Source organism: Notechis scutatus, chromosome 4 (genome assembly GCF_049901735.1).
Source record: "Notechis scutatus isolate UNSWTSFEM ecotype Mainland chromosome 4, rNotScu1.2, whole genome shotgun sequence".
NCBI classification, from domain to species: domain Eukaryota; kingdom Metazoa; phylum Chordata; class Lepidosauria; order Squamata; family Elapidae; genus Notechis; species Notechis scutatus.
Window position 1 is genome coordinate 169,118,201 of NC_142012.1, and position 17,324 is coordinate 169,135,524.

Consider the following 17,324-nt stretch of genomic DNA (forward strand, 5'->3'; position numbering starts at 1 on the left):
ATCCTTCCCTGGGCAGGCGCTGCTGCTGCTGCTGCGGTCTGGAGCATCCCGCCCCCGTTAGCCACATGGAGCCTTTCCAGGCAGGGATCCTTCTGGAAGCTCCACGTCACCACTTCCTCCACCCAGATTCCAAGGCCCCTCTGCCGTTGACACCACCGGGGAAGTGCCTGTCCACATCACCAAGCTGGACTCTTCTTCAGAGCGGCTGCCCAAGGGCCCTCCTGACTCGGCATGGGTTGTGCCGGGTTTTTGCCTCTGGCGTAGCTGCCCTTTCAGCCGGTTGCCAGCTGGGAGCAGCAGGGAAGGGGGCAGCTGGGACTGCTCAAGTCAGGCGCCCCCATCCCGTTGGGCATCTCCAAGTGGAAGTGAACATAGCCCTGCTGCCTGCCTGCCTGCCTGCCTCAAAGTAGTAACCTCACCAATCGGGAGGCAGGAAATGAAGAAATGACACCGAGGCCATCCAGCCCCGGGACACGTAATCCGCCCCAAACACCGGGAGTCCTGCCATCCAGCTATAGACTTGCAGTTGTTCCTTTTTGCTGCTCAACGTAACTTTGAAGCCTGTCCTATATAACTTTTTATATACTGCAATTATATAATCCTAGATAACTTTGGGTTCCTATCCATTCTTCTTGTTGCCTCATCTAATCTCTCCAAACATTTGCTGCGGATTTCTTGACTTCCCAGCCAAATGGAAAGATCTGCATGTCAATAATGCACATTCACTTACCAACCAATATCATCGTCAGCACTTGAGTTTCCTTACAACTTTTTAAAGCTCTCACGGCCTCTGCTCTTCCAGCCACGCAGGTTCGGGAAGATCCGCCCGAATCACAACTGGGTCACGTCAGATTTTGCACCAAACAATTGGGGGACTGTGAATAGACCTGGAAGTCTGACCCAGAGGAAACCGTTGGCCTTCCTGCATGGGTGGACCTTGCTCCAAAGCAGCTCCTGCTCCATCCGGCTGGGGCTCAGGTCCTCCCCAGTGGCTTTTCTGAAGGGGTGGGGACGGGGTGTGGCTCAAGGCTACCACCCAGTGACTCTTGGACAGCAGATGTCCCATCTCTGGGGAGGGGACTGAGCAGGGACTGCCTGGCCTCCTGACTGACTGCCACCATCTCCTTTGCCAAGGGAAGCCCCGAAGCCCCCCCCCCTCCTGGCCAGCTCCTGCTCCTCCTGCCCTCTTGTTTGCCCAGCCCCAGGGTGTACCTGGTCCTTGCAAGGTGCCAGTTTGCAGGCAGTGCCCAGTGCTCCACGTTGGAGGCTCCTCCACCCTGAGTCTCTGCAGATACCCGGAGTGGAGGGAAGTGGGGGGCAGGGCTTTCCCGGTGCGTGGAAACCTCACCCACCCACCCATTTTTTTAGCTGGATCTTTGCATCTCCTCCTCCCCCAGGCTGGATTTTCCACCCTGTGAGGCAACTCCACCACTCAGGGGGCCCTTTGTGTCACGATCCGGTCCCCCAATGCAGAATCTCCCCTTGCCGGGGCTGTGGCCTCTGCTTCCTCTGCGGGATGCCCTGGCCCACAGAGAGCAGCAGCAGCCAGAGTGGGAAGGCAGCGTGGCTGGCCACGGCAGCCCAGGACCGTGGGAAGGGCCCGCTCATCAGATTTGCTCCAAGAGTAGTGGGATTTTACAAGGCCGTTTACTACAATTACATAAAATGTCTTTATTACAACTGGGTACCATTATAAAAACCAGCAAAATAATTTTTTATGTGGAGCCACTTGTTAAATAAAAGTATTTTTCAAACATTTTAAGATGGGATCTTGCCAAGCCTGACCTGAGGTGCTGGTGGCAGAGAATACATAATTTATCCAAATGTTTGCATATTTATACAGTCTTTTTTTAAAAAATTGGACATATCTATGCCCTAAAATGATCGTATCTGAGCCTTTAAATCAACTTTTCCATCATATATACAAACATTTGATTTTAGAATTTAATCTTTGCAAGCTAAAGACATGAAGCCCTTTTAAGTCTGTGACAATCAAAGAAAGCTTTTGGGAATAAGATCATTTGCAGCATTAAGAATTATTCTTCACCTCGTAACTACTGATATGCAGCCATATTATACTACAGTAGATAAAATCACCCAGCGAAGGAAAACCACTTCTCCACTGGAAAAATAAATAAAAATGAAGGAGAGAAGAGCCAGTTTCTCAAACGGCCAATTGAAAACACTGCCCGAGGGGATTGGGTGGGGGTCCTGGCCTCTTTGAGGCGGCCATCTTTCCAGCAGAACACGAAGACCCCAACATGGGAGAGGATTCCTGCCCCCTCCCCATTCACTCTGGAGTCAGGGGGGGTGGGGGCCGCCCTGTGGGTGGGTGGGTGGGTGGGTGGGGGCTGCCGAGTCAGCAGCTGCCAGGAGCACTGAGGCCACAGGCAGCTCCCGAGGGGTGGGGGGGTGTCCTGCCCACGTGTGACACCCAGCGGTCTCGTCATTAGTTATTTGGGAAGAAATCAAAGCATTAATAAAAAAAATAACCCTGAGGGATGGAGGTGTGTGTGTCTGTGTATATATATTATTTTAAAATCTGGATATTTTAGAAAGTATAATTTAAGAGTTGCTCTTTCCTTGAGCAAGCAAGTCCTTTAGAGATATGCATAAATAATAAAATATTTAATTGGCCATATATACAATCCTAACTTACAGCTTTAGGGGTAAGTCTGACTCAAATAATTTACGAACCGCTCTGAATCCAAGTTAGCAAAGGGTTCACCTGAATTCACAAGCCTCCAAGGAAGTATAAGAAAATAATGATTTAAAAACACCCAACTTCGCAATCTTAAGCGTCCTTGGAACAGATCCAAGATGCATCACCTCCCTTCCGGAGGGGAGACCAGCTTGCCCCCCAGGGCGGCTTCAACACAATATTGCTTTTAGGCCGAAGACCCTGTGCAGGCTCTGGGCGGGCGCTTCCCCAGGGGTCCCCAAGGCCTGCTGACCAGCCCCCTTTCCTTTGCCTGGCCGGGGAGGGGGAGGGGCGGGGAGAGCGGGAAGGTGCAGCTGGCAGTCGTGGCGGCCCCTTTTTCGGAAAACCCCGAGAGGGTCCCCCCACCGTCCTCCGGCAGCCACCGCTTCCCTGAAGCGAGAGGTGCTGGGCAGGCACAGCTCCAGGGTCGAACGAGCCTCGGCAGGCTGGTTCCTCAGGGACTGGGGACCCCCAAAGGCAGAAGGGGGAAGCAAGCGCTGCGTGGGCCGCCTTCCTTGGCACGCGGCAGGGGGGGGCAAGGCCCGACTGCAGCCGCTTCTCCAGCAGCCTTTCCTGGCCGTGGCTGCGCCCCAACTAGTAGCACCGTTGTGGAGGAGTTGCCGTCTCGGCACAGCCACCCTCTCAGCAGGACCTGCCGTTGGGGGAGGCCGTGGGCGGCCTCCAAAAGACTGTCCAGCGGGAGTGGCTGCCCCTTCCGTGCCGCTGCTCCGGTCTTCCTCTCGGGCAGGCTGGCCCCGAGCGATGCGGCCACAGTGAAAGGCTTCGGCTCCACCGATGGAGCCGCCACGGCTGCGCTGAGCAGGGATTGTGCCAAGCGCCCCCACCTGTTAAGGCAACCTGCTGCAGCCGGCCAGGGGCTCCCGGAGGGGAGGAGCCCAGAGCTGGTCCCGAGGGCGGAAGGCGGCCCGACTGCGCCTGCAGAGAGCTCTGGTGGGAGGAAGAGGAGGATGGGAAGGGGGTCCTTTGCCGGTGTCCAGGGGTGCCAGGCAGGCCCGTCCCTTCCAGGTGCTCAGCTCAGGAGGGAGGCAGGTGGGAGGAAGACTGGCATCGACCGGAGGGGGGGGGGGAGGGGAGCCTGTCTGTCCGTCCCGTCAGCAGCAGAGAGGTCAGGCCGTGGGCAGCCCCAGCGTGTGCCAGGGGGGCCCCCTCCGCTACGTCATGCTGATCCCTTGGCAGGAGCCGTTCCGGCAGGAGGGGCCGGGGGCCTCCGTGGTGGTGCGGCCCTTGGGTGGCCACTCTGGGTCCACCAGCAGCTCCTGGGCCAGGTGCACGTAGCGGGCCTTGGGCGGCCTCTTCTTCAGGCGCAGCAGCCCTGGCAGGGCACACCCACAGCAACGGTCCAGCCCCTCCTAGGGAGAGACAGAGGGTGGGAAGCGGCCCCTGGCCCCTCAGACAAGGGGAAAAGGGGGGGCAGCCCTTCCTGAGCAGTCGGACCTCTGCCTCCTAAACCCCCCCACTCCACCCCCTTTCCCCAGGGGGCTCCAACTTAGCTGCAGGCCGACCGAGCACCGTCCCCTGCCCGCACAGGAGCTGAGGGGGGCTCCTGCCTCCAGGCCCTCTAAGCTGGGGGAGGAGACCGAGAGCCCAACCCCTCGCCACCACCACCCCCTTTGCCAGCCACTTTCTCTGGCCCCCAGAGCTTCTGGGTGACGGGGGTGGGTGGGATGGGACTGCAGCAAAGCCAAGACCCCCCGCCCAGCTCTCCCCATGGCAACGGGGCCCCTGCCAAGCACCCCCAGGAAGCCCAAGCTCTTCTCCACCGCCAGCTGAGCCTCCCACCCCAACCCCGCCTCGAAGGGGCTGCTCCGTGCTTGAAGAGGGGGGATGTGCAGAGTTCCAACCTGAGACGGGTGGTGGGAGGAGGAGGAAGAGGAGGAGGAGGAGGAGGAGGAAGAGGAAGCTAGGCGGTCCTCCCGGGCTTGTCTCGGCTGAAGAGGAGCTTCCCAAGGACCGTGTCAAGGAGAAAGTTCTGTGATTGGTTCCAAGAAGCAGGAGAAGCGAGAAGGCACAATCAGGAGGGGGCTCCAGGGCCGGAGGAGCAAAGTCGGGGCCATTAAGTCAGTGCAGAGGAGGACAGCGGGAGGGGGGAGGAGGGGGGAGCTGGCAGACAGGCGCATGCAGAGGGCAATCGTTCCTGCCCAGCACATCTGGGGCCCAGACGGAGAGTCCCTTCCGCTCTCAACACTCTGTGTGTGTGTGTGTGTGTGTGTGTGTGTCTGGAGCACCTGAGGCCCCCCAGAAGAGTCCCGGGGCTCAACTAAATTCCACCGACAGCGAGGCGTGAAGAAGCCCCCCATCTCAGAAAAGGGGGCGAAGCAGGAACCCCCCTTTCGCCCCCTGCAGGGCCGTCAGGCGCTCCCTCCCCTCCGCGGAAGCGGCCCGGAAGGCAGGCAGAGCGGCTCCCGGACTTACCTCCACCAGCAGGGACACTGCGGCGTTGGCCAGGACCAGGAGGAGCACCGAGACCCGCCAGGCGTGAGGCACGCAGACCAGCTGTGGAGCAACCAGAGCCCCCTCAGGGCCACGCCGGGGCAGGGCAGCAAGCCCCTCCCCAGTTCCCCGTCAGCCCTCCCCCAGAGCCCCCCTCCTACCTCCAAGAAGGATTCGATGGCTGCCACGGGGTGCAGCAGGAGAGCCAGGGCCACGGCGTACAGGGCCACCACGGAGACCACGAAGAGGTCTGGGGAGGGAAGGGGGGGTCAGCTGCCTCCCAGCAGAGAGAGAGGGAGGGAGGAGGACAGAAGACCCCCTGACTGCTCCCACCCCCAGCCCTGGTGCCTTTTGCAAGCCAGCGCTCCCCTCTGGCGAGGCCCCCAAGCCCCCGGCCAAGTGGCTCTCCTCCGGGGGCCACGTACAGTTCCTGTAGCAGGGCTGGCGGAAGGGCCGGCCCTTGGAGAAGACCACGGCCACGATGAGGTACTGGAAGGTGGAGATGAAGAAGAGCGTGGTGTTCTCGTAGTTCCGGATGTTGTGCTCGTCGTGGTGGGAGACGTTGCCCGGCTGGGAAGCATTGGCCGCGGCTGAGAGGTTGCAGGCGCTGGAAGGGAAGTGAGAGGGAGGGTTGGCTCTGCCCCCCCTGAGGCCTCCAGCTCAGCCCGGCAGGCCCAGGGAGGCCGGGGCCTGGGCTCAGCGGTCCCACAGACCCTGAAGGGGCCTTAGGCGGGCTTTCTGCAGGCTAAGCAGGGGAGCCTGGTCTTCATGGGGGGGGGAGGGACCCAGCCCTCCCCCCTCTGCCCCCCAAAGGCCCTTCAGAAGCAGCCGGCCAATTCCCTCTCCCGCCCCACCTTCCACCTCACCCTCCCAGCCTCTGCCCGTCAAGGGGAAGGGGAGCGGGGTGGCTTCACCCGGCCTCCCACCAGAGCCCAGGATTGATCCCCAGCCGGTGCTAGCAGCAAGAACGGCGGGAGGCTCTGCGCTTCCTTTCCTCGGATGCTGGAGCGGCTCGGCTGAGGCCTCCCTGAGCGAGAAGCCGCATCAAGCGTCCCACCCCTCCCAGGCAGGCAATTCCCCCCGTTTAAGTGGTGCTGCATCCACCTGGCCACTGCAGGGCTTCCGATGAACGAGGAGGGGCAGTTCTGGGCAGGTTCTGACCCCGTGTGATAAAATCGGCTAAAAGCGCTATTCGACTCCTCCTTTTTGCCCAAACCCCAGGGACCCTCGTTCCAAAGGGACAATGGGGGGAAGGAGAACACACTTAGGCCCCCAACCGGCCCGACCCTCCCCAGCCTGCGATGGATCAAAATGCTCTGCCTCTGAATAAACAAGCAAGGTGTGCCAAGGCTGCTCCGGCTCCCCTCCCGCCACAGGCCGGGCCTTCCTCTGCCAGAGGAAGAGGGTGAAACTGGCAGGGAAGGGAGGGAGAGGGGAGAAGCCCATTTTGGGGGCCCACCTGGGGGGAGGGTTTTGGCTGCCCTTGAACCCTGCCGAGACCAGCAGCCGTCAGGAGGTCTCACCTGGATCGCACCTCCTTCTAACGCCACCCCTGCCGACCACCTGTAAGCACCTTTGCAGCTCCTGGGGGCAAAGCCACCGCCCCACTGGCCGGAGCCCTTTAGGCGCGTGGCTCATAGGCTCCGGGGCCCTCCCTTCGGAGCAGCCCTTCTCCGCGTCTCTGGAGGGAGGACGGGGGGGTTTCCGGCTGGCCAAAGAGCAGCGCCTCAGCGCTAGGCACCCAGGCTCCTGCTGGGTCGGGTGGAGGCCTGCCGTAGGCCAGCGCACCCTGGTTTCTGCGGGGGCCCAACCAGGCGCCTCTCTTCCGCAACTGGGGTTGGAGGCAGGGGGGAAGGAGCCTCTCCCGTGCTTTGTCAGTACTCAAAGCAGAGAAATGCTGAGAAAAGGGGGGGAGGAACAAGCCCCCACTTGCCGACCTAGAAAGTTCCACAGCTTAGCCATGCAGGCAGAAGTCCCGACGGCCAGCAGGGGTCAGCAAAACGCTCAACTTTCAATGATGTCCTGCTGCCCCCTGGTGGGGGAAGGCTCAGAATGCAGGTTGCCTGAATCCCAGCAGGCAGCTCTCCCTCCCAAAGTCGCGGCCACTGAAGCCGCCGGCTGGAGAGGGGGGCCGGGTCCCCAGGGCTGCAGGGTGACCTCAAGCGCGCTGGCCACTTACTCTGAGGAGGGGCTCCAGGGCTCGTACCAGGGCTGCTGCTTGACCCAGAGGAAGCCCAGGACCTGGAAGCCAAGGCAGATGAGGATCTGGGACAGGACGGAGCAGAGGAGGGCGCCCGAGATGAGGCCAGAGGGCGGCCGCTGGGCCACGAGCTCTTTCCACGCCGGGTTCAGGCTCACTGCAGGGAGAGGAGGGGCAGTCAGGGGGGGCAGCCAAAGTCTTGGGACTGAAGAGACTGGCTGAGCTCCTTTGCAATGGCAAATTAGTGGAGGTTGCCAAGAGTGAGGTGGGGCCTCTCGGGGGCCTCCACCTGCCCCCCTGCAGGGCCAAAGGGCCCAGGAGAAAAGCCTTTGGCCGGGCCCCTCAAGGAAGCCACCAGGCCAGGAGGGGAGGACCCAGAGCCCCCACCCCCATCTCTCTGCAGCCAGGGGGGGATCCAGCGCTCCAGATGCTCCTCCTGGGGGAGGGGGAGAGACCGCCGGCTCCCCCAGCACAAAGCCCCAACCCAGCGGCCCCAGCCTGTCCTACTCACTGGTGAAGACCAGCACCAAAATGATGGCCAGGTCGATGAAGAGGAACTGGAAGTCTCCCAAGTTGCTCTGGACCTGCAGAAGAGAATTTGCCCCTCCATCGGGGGAGGGTGGAAGTTGTGGGGCAGCTCCTTCCCTTCCCCCCAAGGCTGAGCCTCAGGTGCTCCCTTCTCCCCAGCGGAAGCCCCAGGAGGAGCAGGGAGGGAGAGCAGCCCCTTGGAGGGGAGAAGAAGGTTCCTGCCTTCCACTTCTGAGATGCGGGGGGTCCTTTCGAGAGAGAGGTCCTTTCATCCAGCCCTAGGCGAGGCTTTGGCTGGCAGGCCCCCCGTGAGGAGGGCTGTGCCTCTGTGCCCCCAGCGGCCCTCTGCCCTGCAGTGACTTCCCCTCAGGGCTGCCAAGGGACCGACTCCCTTGAGGGAGGCTTTCCTGGAGCCCCTCGGCTAAGGAGGGACTCCTAAACCCCCTGGGAGGCTTGTAGCGGTCTCTGTCCTCCCCCATCCACCTTTGCTGGTAGTCTGGGCCCTTCCCTTCCCCACCTCTGCCTCCCTTCCCGCTACTCTCTCCAAGAGGGACAGGGGGGTCCTGCTCCCTTCCTCCTCCTCCTCCTCCTCCTCCTGAAGCCCCCGATTCCCATCTTCCCGGAACAGGATCCGCTCAGCTTTCTGCTCCCTGCAAAGCAAGCGGCTTCCCTCTCTGGGTTCCTATTTGCTGCAGCCCAGGCCCGAATTTCCTCTCTTGCTCTCCCACAACCTGCTTGGCTGCAGACTCGGGTTCCCTGGGCCGCCCCTCCCCCGGCCCCTGAAGCCCCCTGCCAGGAAGGCCCCTCCCAGGAGGGACTCACGGAGCACAGCAGAGTCACGCTCAGGTACTGGATGATGCTATAGAGAGCCATGAATTTGAACACGCAGAAGGACGTCATTAGGGCAGCCCGGCCTTCCCTGCAGAGGCAAAGCGGCAGCCATGGAGACAACACAAGCCCTCCCCGTCTCCACTTTTCCTCGGGGGGACTTGGGTGGCCGGGGAGATCCCACCGCTGTTTGCCCGCAGGCATCTGGGCCCCAAGGGAGGCCCCATGTCCCACTCCGAACGGCCGGGCCCGTCTGGGAAAAGGTCCCGGCTCTGGCAAGGCGGAGGCCGAAGCGGGAGGCAGCCTGGGTGCTTCCGTGGCCCCCTGGAACGGGAGACCCCCAACCCTCCCAGGGAAGGAGACCAGCTGCTCCGGCCTGACCCCCATGCCCAGAGGGGCTTAGCCAGAGGCCGCCCTTTCTCTCCTCCCTCCCGGCAGACCTCAGCACAGCCCCCTGCCCCTGAACAGCCAGCCGCCCGCCCCCGGCCCCAGGGAGGAGGGCCCTCCGGCTACGCAGCGCCCGGCCCCTGTACCTGATCAGGTTGGGCACGCAGGCGATGCTGGCCACCCTGGAGGTGAAGGGAGAGGCAACGGAGGCCTCCAGCTCAGAGAGCGAAATGCCGCCGTGGGCCCTCTTCAGAGCCTGTCCGGGAGAAGAGGCGTCGAGGGGGGCTCTTTGGCCCCAGCTGAGCAGCTGGAGGGAGGGGGAGGAGGGGGATACTCACGCCACAGTCGTTGGCCCCATCCCCGCACATCCCCACGTGGTAGCTGCAAGAGACAGCAGGGAGGGTGAGCGGGGGCGGGGGCTTCCAGGGATTCCCCAGGAGAGTCATCCTGGGCCTGACCAGCCTTCCGCAGCCCCCCGGGAAAGGTGAGCCCAGAGGCCGGAGGGGCAGGAGGGCAGAGGGAAGCCAGGGCCTGCCATCTCCCACCGTGGCCGGGGGCAGCCCCAGGGGAAGCAGCAGGAGGTCCCACTCCCACCCAATCCCTTGGACCGGAAGTGCTTGCAAGGGAAGGGACTGCACGCCGGGATCAGGGAGCAAAAGGCAGAGCCCGAGGACGAGCCCCCTGGCTGGGGGGCACGCACGCAACTGGCAGGGCAGCAAAGCTCAAAGGAAAAGGCTGGCACCAGGAACCCCTCCCTGCTTCTTACCCCGAGACCCCCAGCAGCAGCCGGGCCCCCTACTGCACTCCCGCGCCGGGTGAGCCCAGCAGCCCGCCCCCGCCAACCCCCTCCCCCAGGCCAGAGGTGCTGCCTGTTCTTGGGGGGCTGCCACCTTGTACTTACTCCACATTCTGCAGGGCCTCCACCAGCTGCGTCTTTTGGTCCGGGGCCATGCGGGCAAAGACCGTGCCATGCAGCACAAGCTGGAAGGCAAGGGGAGGGGGGAGTTGGTTCTCTCAGCACCTGTGTGTGTGTGTGTGTGTGTGTGTGCGCGCGCGTTTGGCACCCGGGGGAGTTCAACGCAGCCTTGTTCTTTCCCTCCAGGCAATGAACCTCCAAGTGTGTGGAAACATTTTGCACCCCTTCATCCTGCAGTGGTTCTCAGGAGGCGGCAGGGGACGCCTTTCCAGACCCCCCACCCCCAGGCCCCTTGTGGGAAATCCTCAGGGAGGCCCAAGGAAGTTCTGGCTCTGGCTCTTTCAGGGTGGGGAAAGCTCTGTTGGGGGAGGGGGGATGCAGGCGTGGGGGCCAGGGCGGCCCCTCCCCACAGGGCTGCACAGCCCCTCCCTGGAGGCGCTCGTAGGGCGCGGGGCTGCCCCAGGGGCAGAGCGGGACCCGCAACAGACCTTGGGCACCAGGTCCTGGAAGTGCTCCTGGATGACGGCGAAGGATTTCCCGTTCATCGCAAAGTGGAACCTGGTTTTGTGGGAATCTTTGCAGTCCTGCTGGGCCAGTTTAATGGGAATATCCTGCAACAGAAGAGAAGCAACAACACACACACACACACACACACCCTTCAATTGAGCCACCCGGGATTCTTCGGGCAGCACCTCTAAACTTCCAGTAAACACAGCCGAGCCCAGCTGCTAAAAGCAGCAGCGCCCCTGAGCAGAGGTTTGAGGTAGAAGGTCAACAAAACTGCCACGGCCACCTGGACCTGGCAAAGACGGCAGGCGGGGGAAACGCTGGCTCAGCACTGCCGCAGCTTAAACATCTGGTCTCAAACTAATCCCCTGCAAATTGAGCACGGATTGGACTTCCTATCTAAGGGAGACCAATTCTTTGTTTTATTCAGTAAGTTTGTATGTCGCCGATCACAGAATCCAGTGATTCTGGGCAGCTTAGAACTTATAAAACAAGTCAAAAGTTAAAATATCAGAACATTAAAACTGCACAGATTAAAATATTATTTAAATCCAGAAGGAAGTAAGAGTGCTGAGCCAATCCTCATTAAGAGGCATCCCAAGGAGTAACCAGCTTTAAAAAAAAAAAAGGAAGAGGTATGAAAAGCCACACACCTTCCCGGCCCAGGCAGGCATCCGTCTCAGGGCAGCCCCCCCAGCCCCCCCCCATCCACAGGGGGGAATTGCACAGGCTGCCCCCAAGCGGACCCATCGGCCGCCCAGCCCTCCCAGGAGAGAGGGAGGAGGTTCCAGGGGGCCCAGGGGATCCGAGGCTCGTTTGGGCCGAATGTGGAGACCCCCCCCCCCGCAGTCACCCAGGTCCCACGGTTTTCTTCCACGGCCCCTTTGCCCCCTTCTCCTCCAAGGAGCTTCTTCAGGGAGGCCAGGCCTTCCTTCCCCCAGGACCAGTTTTCTTCCCAGTTGAAAGTGCAGGTTGGGGGCTGCTTTCCCACCTGCTGGCTCTCCCTTGGAGGGCACTTAAGGGGCCAAGCTGGGGAGGCAGGAAGGGCCTCCCCACTTACCTCTGAGTTGATGGTGGGCGTGGCCTCGGGAGCCCTCTCGAGGGCATCTGCGTGGTGCCACTTGATCCTGGCTGGGTGCCCATCCTTGGGAGGTAGCGCTTCAGCCACAATGACCTTGTCCTGAGGTAGAATCATGCCACAGTCCCGGGCCACGGAGATGGCGGTCAGCATGTTATCGCCTGTGAAGCCAACAGGGCTTGGCCAGGGCTCAGCCGCTCCCTGGCAGCCTTCTCACTCCAGCAGCAGTTCACACACACAAACACACACGCACACACGTGCATAAACACGCACGCACACGTTCTCTCACCCCAACTCCCCCCGCCCCGTCCCTTAGAGCAACCTGGCCTTTCCAAAGTGCCGGGAGGCCCTTCGAAGGGGGCAAGCAAACGCCCGGAAGGCCTCCGATGCCCCCAACCCCAGGGCTGACCCTGGGCTGAAGGGCTGATGGTGAGAGAGCAAAGGGGGAAGTGAGAGCGGGAGACCCAGGCCCTAGGAAGCAAGTCCTCCTTGCAGGGAGGAGCCCTGAACCTGGCAAGGGGGCCGCGGGGGCCACGGGGGCCTCTACTCCGCAGGGGCTCCGACTCTCTCCGCATCCCAGCCCGAGAGGCCGGATCAGCTCAGCCACAAGCGCGTGGGGGGGCAGGCTGGGCCGGGGTCTCCCGAGCCAAAGCGGGCGGCTCCCTGGCGCTGCCTACGCCCTCCCCAGGGGCAAAGCCGGGGCAGGGGGACGCTCCACGCGAGAGAGAAGAGCGAGGCAGGCGGCCCCTGGCGCACCTGTGACCATGACGGTGCGGACGTTGGCCTTGTGCAAGTCCTCCAGCACGGCAGGCGTTTCCGGCTTGAGCTTATTCTGCATGATGATGAGCCCCAGGAAATGCATGCTGCTCTCGATGGCGTCTCTAGGAGGGGCAGGAGAGGCGGCACCATGGGAACCAGGGCCAATCCCAGCCCCTCTTCACTGCAGGGGCTCCGGATTTGGATCTGGCCCAGGCACCCAGGCAGGCCCCACTGGCCCTCGGGGAAGGCTCTCGGGTGCCGGCGGCTCCAGGGGGAGCAGGAGCCGCCCCTCGGGGAGGCAGGGAGGGTCGCCCACCTCGCAGGGGTGTGGCAAAGGCCCCTCTCTGCCAGGCAGAAGGGAGCCCCTGCTGGACACCCCGCTCAACAGAGCCCCTGCAAGGACCAGGCAAGGCCGGGCGCCTACCAGGGCCAGGAGGGCCAGGCACGAGGCTGCCAAGAGCACCGGCTTCTAGGAGAGGCTGCTCGGGCTCGTGTGTGTGCGTGCGTGTGTGTGCGTGTGTGTGCGTGCGTGTGTGTGTGTGTGGTGTCCCAGCCTGGACCTGCTGAGCAGAGAAGGCGGCTTCAGGCTGCGACCAGGCAGAGCATTCAGATGGGTCCCTGCGCCTGGACAGGACGTGGGGCGCGGCCCCAAGGAAGTCGCTGGGGGTCCAGCAGCCGCTCCCCCTGGGCCTGGGGGGCTGCGTCCCCGGAGTGCCTGGAGTAGCCCCCCCCTGCCCCCCCCTCCACTCACCGGGCCACGTTCTGCACCTTGTGCCAGGAGAGCTTGGACTCCAGCTTCCTGTGAGCCAGAGCGATCACCCGGAAGCCCTGCCAGGTGTAGTCCTCCAACACCCGCTCAAAGTCAGCCGGCACTGGGGAGGGAGAGAGGCCGGCGGCTGAGGGTCAGGCCAGCGGGACCCCGGCCACCCTCCCCGCTGGCAGGGGGCGGCAGAGGAGATGGAGCCCGGGAGGGTGGGGGCTTACCGGTGGCCGGCTTGCACAGCCCGGCCACCACTTCCGGGCCCCTTTCACGAAGGCGTCCATCTTCTTCTCCCCCAGGATCCGGGCCACCACGCACATCCGCTGAAGGGCGGAAGAGAAGGGGAACTGGCGCACGATCCCGATTTCGTAGCTGGCCTGGTCAAGGAAGGGGCAGGTGAAGGGAGCCGCTCGATGGCTGGCCGGAGGGCAGGCACAGCCGCCGAGGGGTGGAGGGGAGCCACTCACCGAGAGCTGGAAGAGCTCCTGCAAGGGAAGAAGAGAAGAGGGATTCCTGCAGGGCAGCCTGGGCCGGAAGCCTCCCGGAGGCGGAGGCAGCCACGCGGGAGGGCCCCCACAAGAGGCCACGGCAGGGAGCTGGGGCGGCTCTCGGGGGAGGCAGAGGCAGCAGCCCAGCCACAGGGCGGGGAAGGGGACCCACCATTTCCTTGTTGTTCCCAGAGTTGAAGTCCGGAAGAAGCTGCTTAGCCGGCCGGACAACGGTGGGCATAATCCGGTTGTGAAGGGCCGTCTCCTCCTCTGTGGCCTCTTCCAGCACCTGAAGGGAGACACCCCCCCCACCGAGGGGTCCATCAGCACCGACCCCGGAGAGCCCAAGCCGTGGGGGAACCGGCCCCCCCCGGCAGCGCCTTCTCCTCCTGGCGGGGAGGGGCTCACCCATCCGGTGGCTTCGAACATCTTCAGGTCCAGCGGGTCTCCGGAGAGCAGCCCCTCGATCTTGGTGAGGGAATGGCACGTGGCCATGCAGGCCACGAAGGGCGACCGCACCAGGCCCTCCGTGCAGGCGCTCTCCTCGGGCAGCTGGAAGCTGAGGGGAGCAGGGAGAGGGGGGCAGGCTGAGCCCGGGCAGGCGTCACCCCGGCACCCGCAAGAGGGGGCCGCCCTGCCTGCCCCACGCCCTGGCCAGGTTGGGCGGAGGAGCAGCAGCCCCCCCCCCCCCCCCAAGGATGTTGGGCTCTCCTCTGACTCACCGGGCGCTTTCCACCCTTTGGATGCCCCAGAGGTCCAGGCCGTCCTCCGTCAGGGTCCCGGTCTAGGGGGAAGGGACAAGGGCGCTTTACGCCGGAGTAGAGGCCACGGGGCTGCCCTCTGGCTTCACCAGCCGCTTGGCAGCCTCTGGGGGCCACAGCCAGGAAGGCCCGAGACAAGCCAGGCCCAGGGAAGAGCCACGGAAACCGTCCCAAAACAATCGGCCTCCAGGCCAGGAAACTCCAGCCCACGCGGGATGGAGAGAAGCTGGCTTCCCCCTCCCTCCCTCCCGGGTATCCCTAAGAGGCAGGGTTGCAACTACAACCCTGGAAGAGGAGAGAAGCCCCACTGGGAAGGCCGTGCAAAGCGAGCAGGGGAAGAAGCCCCTGGCCCCCTCGGCCAGCCTGCCTCCCTTCCAAGGGTGAGCAGGGCCAGAGGAGCTGGGGGGCACCTGGCTTAGTGGCCTTGGCCAGACCCCAGTTCAGGCACCTCCCCTTCTGGGCTTCTGTCCCCCCCCCACCCACCCCGCCCCCGCAGAGGCTCCCAAGGGGAGGAAGGCTGACCCAGCCAGAGAGGAGGGTGGGCAGGCCCAGAGCTGAATGGTGGGGCTCCCAGCTTCCCCCCCCATCGCTCCCTGGGACCAAGGAGGCCTGGGTGGGGCGTGGCTGGGTCCCTTGCCGGCTCTGGCTGTGCAGACTTCCTCTCCTCCTCCACCCCCCTCCCCTTCCCCAATGGCTCCTTTTCCAAACCAAACAAGGGAGGGAGTTTGCCAAGGAGAGAGCTTGCGGGGGGCTGCCTACAGGGGGCCTCCTCCTCCTCCAAGTGACGAGGGCTTCCAAGTTCCCACCCCTCCCCCCCGCAACCCCACCTTGGTCACGTGACACTGGGACTCTGGGCGCTTAGCAACAGGCCTGCAGGCAGACCCCTCACTCCAATTTCCAGCGTCTTTTTGGTTGGAAACTCCCCTTTCCTTCCGGTTTCTGGCAGAAAATGGTGCCCTAGATCCGTCTAACAAGGACGGTTCACTTACTGACCGCCACAAAGGAGGGTCATAACCGGGCACCCGCTTAATGGCCACCAAGACTTAGGGCTGTATTCCTGGGCTCCCTTAGGGCGTAACTCAAGGCCTGCCTGTCACCTGGGAGGGGTCAGGATGACTCTCGGGAAAATGCAAGCGGCAGCCCCCCACCCCCACTGGATTCAGAGCCAAGCAGGCTTCAGGCCGGGGGGGCAGTGCGAGGGTGTGTGTGTGCTCTGTGTCAGGTCCTGCTCCCCCCGTTCCTCCCGGCAGGGGCCCCGGGGGACAGCAAGAGACAGGCAGGAGGCATGTTTCCCTCCCCCCACCAGCAGCCCAGGGGAGGGGCCGGAGGGAGGCTGGACCTTGTCGAAGCAGACGAGGTTCAGCTGCCCGCAGATGTTGATCCTCTGGGGGCTGATGCAGAAGATGCCGATCTTCTTCAGCCGCCGCTGCGCATAGACAATGCCGGCCGTCATGGCGGCTGGGAGAGCCGGGGGGACCGTGATGGTGATGATGTCCAGGGACTCGATGATGATGATGCGGGCGGGGACCTGGAAGGGGGGGGGGGCGGTGGGCATCAACCTCCCTGCCGGAGCAGGGGCAAGTGCCCCGGCTGGCCCTCCCGGCCCTCTTGGGGGAGGGGGGCATCCAAGCCCGGCCCAGGAGGCGCCACCCATGTAAGGGCACTCCCCGGCCACCCACGGGGCCCTGGCTCCCCCCACCTGGTGGAGGATGCTGATGACAATGGTGTAGAGGAAGCCGATGCCCGCCACGCCCACCAGGCAGAGCAGGAAGAGGTAGGCCTCGCGGTAGAGCTGGAAGTCGGTGGGCTTTGGGTACAGGATGGAGCGCACCAGCTGCCCCTTCGAAGTGCTGAAGCCTGCAGGATCCCCAAAGAGCAGAAAGGGGGCGGGGGTCAGAAAGCTGCCAGGGGGCCTGGAGGCTGCCGCCCACCTAGAAGAGCCAGAGCCCCAGGCGGGCGGGTGAAGCTGGTGACCCAGGGCGGGGGGGGGGGAGGAGAGTCCTGGGGAAAGGAGGGATTGGGCCTCATCTTCTGGGGTAAAGAAGCCCCCCATGAGGACACCTGGCCGCAGGCAAGTCTGTGGCAGAGAAGGTCCTGGCCCCAAAGAGGCAGCCATTCAAGGGAGCCTTGCTGTGGGTGAAGCAGCGGACGGGGACCGAGGGAGCTGGACCTCCTGGCACAGGCTGGAAGACAAGCTCGGGCCCCAAAAGATCTTGACAGACCATCCAACAAAATGAAATCCAGTGTGGAGGAAAGCAAGGCCTCTCACACACACACACACACCTGGGCAGGGAAAGCCACAGGGACAAGGACAGGCCGGGCGAAACCTGGCTCAGAAAGGGGAACTGTGAGGGGGACCTTGGAGCCCTATAGGGGACGACCCCTTAAACATGAGCCAGCCGTGGGCAGCGGCAGCCGCCGCCAAAGAAGCAAATGCAACCCTTGGCTGCTATAAGCAGAGGCACAGGATCAAAATCAGGTGAAGTATTAGTTAGTACCGCTTTATAAAGCCTGAATGAAAGCAAACCAGGGCTGGAATGCTGCATCAAAAAAAAACACACACACACTGAGACTCTGGAAAAAGGGGAAAGAAGAGCAACTGAGACAGTTGAAGGCCTGGAGTCTAAAACACGAGGAACAGCATCTGGGCTTGGCTGGGAGTGGCCAGAAGGACTAGGAGCGGCAGGACAGCAGCATTCGATTGTTTGAGGGGCTGCCCCAGAGAAGAGGGGGCAACGTCTTCTCCAAAGCCCCTGAAGGCAGGAGAAGGAGCAACGGGTGGGAACCAAGGGAAGCTTCCTAACAGGGGGAGGAGGAGGACCATCCACCAGGGCCAGGGCTCCCCTCCAGAAGTCGTGGCTGCTCCGTCCCTGGAGGCTTTGAAGAAGAGGCCGGACGGCCCCTTGTCTGGGGGGGTGGAGGGTCTCCTGCTTCAGCAGCGGGCTGGACTAGGAGGCCCC

At 63.0% G+C, this 17,324-nt stretch overlaps 1 protein-coding gene across 1 annotated transcript in view; it reads right to left on the bottom strand.

The window, feature by feature from the left end:
* Positions 1–1,656: 1,656 nt before the first annotated feature.
* The window catches only part of ATP13A3 (ATPase 13A3), a 31,246-nt gene continuing 15,578 nt past the window's right edge, over positions 1,657–17,324 (bottom strand). Inside the window, 24 exon segments of the mRNA XM_087965634.1 lie at positions 1,657–4,071; positions 4,564–4,634; positions 4,637–4,691; positions 5,135–5,215; positions 5,314–5,402; positions 5,578–5,759; positions 7,332–7,509; positions 7,864–7,936; positions 8,703–8,799; positions 9,242–9,351; positions 9,434–9,476; positions 9,997–10,076; positions 10,500–10,622; positions 11,579–11,757; positions 12,353–12,477; positions 13,107–13,227; positions 13,340–13,378; positions 13,381–13,492; positions 13,583–13,600; positions 13,776–13,892; positions 14,012–14,162; positions 14,326–14,387; positions 15,704–15,892; positions 16,064–16,221. Coding sequence (XP_087821760.1) covers positions 3,874–4,071; positions 4,564–4,634; positions 4,637–4,691; positions 5,135–5,215; positions 5,314–5,402; positions 5,578–5,759; positions 7,332–7,509; positions 7,864–7,936; positions 8,703–8,799; positions 9,242–9,351; positions 9,434–9,476; positions 9,997–10,076; positions 10,500–10,622; positions 11,579–11,757; positions 12,353–12,477; positions 13,107–13,227; positions 13,340–13,378; positions 13,381–13,492; positions 13,583–13,600; positions 13,776–13,892; positions 14,012–14,162; positions 14,326–14,387; positions 15,704–15,892; positions 16,064–16,221 — 2,651 coding nt within the window. The 3' untranslated portion in view covers positions 1,657–3,873.